General features: G+C 49.1%; 1 protein-coding gene across 1 annotated transcript in view; it reads right to left on the bottom strand.

Moving 5' to 3' along the window:
* The window catches only part of Wipi1 (WD repeat domain, phosphoinositide interacting 1), a 38016-nt gene extending 32550 nt beyond the window's left edge, over positions 1 to 5466 (bottom strand). Inside the window, exons 1-2 of the mRNA XM_021177768.1 lie at positions 5288 to 5466; positions 44 to 126 (exon numbers count right to left, since the gene is read on the bottom strand). Coding sequence (XP_021033427.1) covers positions 44 to 126; positions 5288 to 5367 — 163 coding nt within the window. The 5' untranslated portion in view covers positions 5368 to 5466. The remainder of the gene's footprint in view (positions 1 to 43; positions 127 to 5287) is intronic.
* Positions 5467 to 6627: the final 1161 nt, after the last annotated feature.

Genomic DNA, 6627 nt, shown 5'->3' on the forward strand with positions numbered 1-6627 from the left:
CACACACACACACACACACACACACACACACACAGACACTTACTGCTTCCATGGACTTGGTCAAGCTGCTCCACAGAACTCAGAGAAAACAACTTGTAACCGGCCTTGGTTCCAATCGCTAGGGATCTGCGGAAGATAAGGATAACACAGGGATGACAACAGATCCCGCATCCCTCACCCCCAGGGCTGCTGAGCTGCAGGTAAACACACATCTTCAGGGCTGGGATCTTTGATAACTTACTCAAGACAAAGTATGCTCTGGCAGGCGTTCATGAAGGGAAAAGGTCAAAGGCGACTTTTTGAGAGACAGAAGCTGCTTGGGCTCTGTCACCAAGGGAAAAATGTTCAAGCTCCCTCAGGTCTTGTTTTCCCAGCTGGGTAAGCATAGGAAAAAAAGGAATGTTGAGGAGGTCTTTGTATCTACACCTCCACAATGCTTGGGGGAGGAAGCCTTGTCATTTGTCTGCAAAGACCTCTACGGGAGGATGAGTTATTATCGTGTCCATGCTCGCATGTGTACGTGTGTGCGTGTGTTCACGCATATACAGGGTTAGGGATATGTGCTGAGTGTCTCCACATGGCAAGGGAGCTCAATGGATAGGCAAGGCTGACTGGCTAGCCAGCCCCAGGGATCTGCTAATTTCCACCTCCATTTAATTAATTAATTAATTAATTAATTAATTAATATTAATTGTTGTTATTATTACTACTAACCTTACACACATTCTGGGGATCGAACCTAGGTCCTCTCGTCGACTTAGCTATCACCCCAGCCCCAATTTTAACCCATAAATAAAAGGGAGGCCTAAACCAAAGCGGCCTGCTTATTTTTTTCTCCCTCAACTTGATACAAGCTACAGATGACTCTGGGAAGAGGGAATCTTGACTGAGAAAAGGCCTGTCCATCAGACTGGCTGGTAAGCGAGCCCGTGGGTTATTTTCTTGATTAATGAGCAATACGAGAGAGGACTCGTCCTGCTGTGGGTGAGCTCCATGCCTAGACAGGTGGTCCCGGGTTGTTGCAACACAGCGAGATGAGTGAATCATGAGGAGCAGGCCAGTGAGCAGCCTCCCTCAGCCTTCTGCTTCAATTCCTGCCTCCAGGCTCCAGCCTGGAGCTCCTAGCCATACTTCCTTTCATGATGGATGGGAAGCTATCAGGCTAGCGAAGTCCTTTCCTCCTCACATTGCCTTTGGGTCCTGATGTTCATCATGGCAATGGAAAACAAACCAGGACACCAGGTATTCCAGGGAACACGGTGACAACAAAGGAGCGACAGGGTGTGACCGCAGTCCTGGATAGTTAATCAGAAGGACCCTATGTTTGAGGCCTGCCTGGGCTACATGACAAGACTGTATCCAGAGAATGGAAAAGAAAAAGAGAATACATTGCCCTAATTGGCACTTAAAAATGTCCTCTGGCCTCTCCTGCTTTGATCTCAAAAACAAAAAAAAAAACAAAAAAAAAACAAAAAACCAACCCGAAATGAGACCAAAACCTTGCACAGACTGCTCTCGGGATGAGCTGAGCGATGTGACCACAAACTCCTCCGCCCTAGGAATATGGAATGTGGGAATTGAAATGGGCCTTCCAACCGTCCAGTCCAGCTCCTTCTCTTAAACCAAATATATACCAAGCCGAGGTTCCTTCTTCAACGGGAGCATTATACTAAAATAAACAACTTACAAGCCCGGATACCAAGGCTCTTGTTTTGCTACCTAAAAAAGAAAAAGTCATGCGATCCCCCCGCCCCACCCCCTCCAGAATTCCCTTTTCTATACAAACTTTTGTTCTTTCCTGGGATGTAGAGCTACTGCCAGCTTCGAATCCGCTTTTAAGATGGCAGGTTCTAGGCCTTAGCCCTCCAACCTTGGAGGACTAGGATTTGGCATCCTGCACTGCCGATAAACACCACCCCTTGTTTAAAAAAAAAAAAAAAAAAAAAAAAAAGGAGGCAAAGAGAATCTTTGAACTCTAAAATACACTGGAGTGGTTACTATTTTGGGTTTTTGTTTTCTAATGCAGAGTTTTCATGTGGCCCAGGCTGGCCTTAGAAAATTCGCTAGGTATGGAGCCCAGAGCTTTATTCCTGCTAGACAAATGTCTACTTAGTAGCAGCCTCGGCCCTGATGATGGTTTTTAAGCTTTCTTCTTATTGGTGTAGGCACATTTAGTTGCCAGCTGAGGATGGAAAGCTTTCAATCAAGGAGAAAAGATACTTCAGAGCCCTGAAACAAAACTAAAGAGACCTGCAATCCCAGCACTTGGGAGGTGAGGCAGAGGCAGGAGGATCTCCAGTTAGCTGAAGGCATCCAGGGCTACACAAAGCGATCCTTTCCACCCCTCCCCCCACAAACCAAACCAAACCAAGCCCCACCAAACAAACTAACCAAATGACTTAACAATTTAAAGTAGGTGTCAAGGGCTGGGTTGATGCATAGTTTGGTAATCTGGATTTGAACCCCAGACCCCATGTAAAGATGGAAGGAGAAGGCCCAGCTCCCCAAAGTTGTCCTCTGACCTTCACATGCATATTCTGGCCAGTGTGCCACCCACCCGTCCTGTGTGCGTACACACGGTAATAAATAAGTTCAAAACCACCATTTTCAGGTGTGAGTCCTGATCTCGGAACAAATGGGTTTCTTCACTTAATGCTGGTGAAAGAGTTTCTGTTACTCATACTGCCTCTGGGGTTGTGGGTTACAGTGGTCTTTTCACTTTTGCCTCAGTAGTACCTAGGATTCCTCCCAAGGTGCTACCCTCAGCAGGGTCCAATATGTGACAAAAGGGCGTGGCTGATCACTCCTTTGTTTTAAATGATTGTTCTATGACCAGAAAAAAACTCCATATTAAGGAATTCAGATTTGTATCTTATGTTATCTCTAAGTCCTTTCTGTAAAAACAAAATTCCCATTACTACTCATAGAAGTGGGATTGGAGACAAATCTCAACCAGTATTCCAGTTTTAAAATACAGCTCAGGTGTCTAACCCAGTTACAAAGCCTTAGTGTGGTGGACACTGGTAAAACCCGACTCTCTTTATCTACCTTCTCTACAAAGACTGGATCTCCAACTCCGCTCACACATATAGAAAAAGACACACACCAATTCACCTAGATGCATCCAGCAAGGAAGACGATTTATTTTAAAATTCAATGTCATACCCTCCACGGCTCCAAGCAACTGACTGTGACAAGACCTTTTATTTATAGGCGAGGCAGAGCTGCCCAGCAGAGCCTTCATCCAGAAAAGCAGAGCTGACGGTGGGGACGGAGGAAATCAACTCTCAAAGCAAGTTACAGTTTTTGAAAAACAGCATTCTTATCTGGCTGTTACTCTGCATGACTTAATAACTAGAGTGGACAACAACAGTTGTTTTCCAAATCCAATAATTTCACAAAGTATGACTTAGCTGATTTATTACTTGTAAGCAAACTACCTCCCCCCCACCCCCCACCCCCACCCTTAACCTGTGTTCAATTGGGAAGGAAAACACTGTCCAGCATTTCAACAGACATTCTGGTGAACAGTGTTCCACAGGCAGTGCAACAGAACACTCTTGCAAAAGTGTCTTACAAAACGTCAGAATTGTATCTATTCTCTCATGCATTTAAGTCTCCTCTTAGGAGATAATCCCGCAAACAACTCAACAGGTTTAAAAACAAAGACATACTAATTCCAGTACCTGCAGGCTGGCATATAGCTCGGTGGTTGAGTCTTTGCTCAGGGTGACTGAGACATTGGGTCTTAGGCTCAGTAGTACCCTGCAGGCTCCCTACCCCCGCCCTGCTCACCCAATCACACAAGGAAATGGGGCTGGACTTGTCTGGCATGTATACGGTACCCTGAGTTCCATCATCAGCACTATACAAACAGTGTGATGATACTTCCTGTAATGTCAGTATTCCAGAACGCGAGCCAGGAGGATCAAACTTTGACATTCATCCTCCTCTACTAGGGAGCTTGAAGCTGTCCGGATTACATGAGACAACTTTAAAACCAAACAAGAACAAAATCCCAAGAAAATGCCACAAGGTACCCCACTTAATAGTTTGTGCATATTACATGGCTATGGCTATGGGGAGGTGTTGTAAGATGTACTTTTTTATTGTGGGTTGTGGTCAGAGGCAGCCTGAGAGTCACTCATGTAGCCAAGCTGTCGAGTTACTGGATTATATGATTACACACACAGATTTTTCAAACAAAGACATATTGTTCAGAGCAGGGGTTTTTCAAACAGAAACACAAAGGGAATGAAAACCAGGGCTGCTTATGGCCTTAATTACACCAACGAATGAATGTTCAATATTAGCATAGTTCAGCCAGCAGCAGCCAAGGCACAAGCCTGAAGCTGAGCCCAAACCAGGAACAGAGCAGAAACTGGTACAGCCGGAAGTGGGACACTGGGAAGTGGTCATCCCTGCCCTGATGCTTCAGGGCTCCACATTCCAAAGAGATTAATCCATATGGTTCCCCAGGCTGGCTTGCACAAAAACAGGGAAGAAAACAGTAGCTTGTGTCTTAAGATTCAATCCTGCAGATGCCTAGAACTCAGGCAAGCAATCCCTTGTTTATGGACCAAAGTCTAAACGTTGACCATCATAGTGAAACATTAAAAAGCCACTTAAAAGCAACAGGGTGGAGCGCCTGCTTCAGGGATGGAAAGCTGTCTGGGGCAGAGAAAGGGCTCCTGAGTTTTCCAGGAGATTCCTGGGACTGGGTGGACAGCGAGTAAACACAGAAAGGCAAATAAAGAAAAGCTTCCTATGGCCAAAGCGACCAGCCAAGATGCCCAGTGCTGGGGCTGGTCGGGCCACAGGAATAGGCTGACTGTTTGTCCGAGGCCCTGCCCAAATGCCACGTTGAGATATTCAAGGACAAATGGTAAAGTTTTTCTTCATCTTCCCGACTCTCTGCATCCTCCCTCTTGAGTAAAGTTGCACATTCCTCCCTTCCCTCACCTTTGTTTTGGTCCCTGATCTCCCTTTCGGTCACTAGGTGGCCCACACCAAGTCCCTCCCCCACATTCAAGGTCCCCCCTCCGCCCTCCTTGCTGACTTGTTTGGGTCACCCTAGCCGGCTCTTTCTGGCAGGAGCTGGCTGGCAGTCGTCTGGGTGGGCTCAAACCCCTACGGCCGAGCAACGCCGCGACACAGGCTGCCCTGCCGAGGTACCGTCGGCGCGCAGGCCCCGGCTAGCCACCAGTTGCGTTACAGGACAACACCCTTTGGTGGCGACATTCTGTCCCCCCACTTCCCTGGCCAGGGGGCTGGCGCCGTGGCTTACGTGCAGTCTTGGTTGAAAGAGAAGCAGCTGAGCGCCGCCTCCACTCGGCCCGGAGGGGCATCTGCGGCTTCGGCCTCCATCGGGGGCTCGACCCGAGAAGCCGCAGCTCTGAGCGGGGGACAGCCACCTCAGCAGCCCGCCCGCGCCGGCTCCGTGGGCCGGCTTGCCCCGTCGGTCCCGCCCCGGGCTCTCCTCCAGACAGACCCCGCCCACTCAGATACCACTTAGCTCCGCCCCTCTATCGTAAGACCCCGCCCTCGCACGATTCCCATTTAGCCCCGCCCCTCCTTCAGAAAATCAGCTGGGTCCTAAAACAGCCAGGCCACGCCCCTGCCTCAAGTACCGCCCCTCTCGGCTCTAGCCCTGCCTGGGACCTTTAGGACCCGCCCTACACATTTCCCACTTAGCCTCGCCCTCTCCAACTCCGGCACCTAGCCCCACCCCTTCACAGCCCTAGCTCCGCCCTGAGCCAACCAGGCCCCGCCCCGAGCCTCCTCCTACCTAGCTTGGTAGCCCCGCCCCCTCTCCAGGGTGGCCATCTCCCCACCCCGCCTCTTTATCATAGGGAACAGAACTGCTGACCGAACAGAGCCTTCGCAGACAGCCAGGATTGGCCATCAACTCTTTTAGTCAATCAATGGGGCTAGTGGGCGGGACAGCTGCTGACGACCCGCCCCCTAGTCGGAGAAACCGTTTGCCATTGGCCGAAGGTGCGCGAGGCAAAGGCAGCAGGCCACGTGGTGGTGTTTTCATTGCCAGAGCGTCCAGAGGGTGAGGAGGAGGAGGAGGAGGAGGAGGAGTGGAGCTGCAGGCTTCAAGCCTGCCTTAGCGTCGGGGACAACGCCAAGGAGGCGGGCAGACGCCTGCTTCCTTGCCCGCCCGCTAAGCTTACAGCAGTTGTAGTTGAAATCAGTAGACATCAAAGTCCAGCCCTTTTGGAGAGCCCTTAAGCTTCTCGGAAAAAGATCCCCAGCCGATTAAGAAGCCACATACAGCCCTACAGTTGAGAAAGAGCTCTTGCTAACCCCGACCCTTACATTAACAATATTACCTGGGTATATTCCTACCCGATTTACTGAAGACCCGGTTAAAGCACTGGCTAGACTATACATCTAAAACCAACAATACACAGCGGCATGTGAAAGGGTCTTCTTTCAGGACTTGTTATCACACAACTTTGCTCAGCAGTATTTGACCAGACATTCGATTTGTAGAAAGGACAGAAACTAGAATCGTGTACAAGACAGTACAGCTTGAAGCTCATGTCGTTTGAGATGCATTCTGAAGCAAACCGGAGATTTGCTTCCCAAGCTTGTGTACAATTGGTTGTGAGGTGCCTG

Source organism: Mus caroli, chromosome 11 (assembly GCF_900094665.2).
Source record: "Mus caroli chromosome 11, CAROLI_EIJ_v1.1, whole genome shotgun sequence".
NCBI classification, from domain to species: domain Eukaryota; kingdom Metazoa; phylum Chordata; class Mammalia; order Rodentia; family Muridae; genus Mus; species Mus caroli.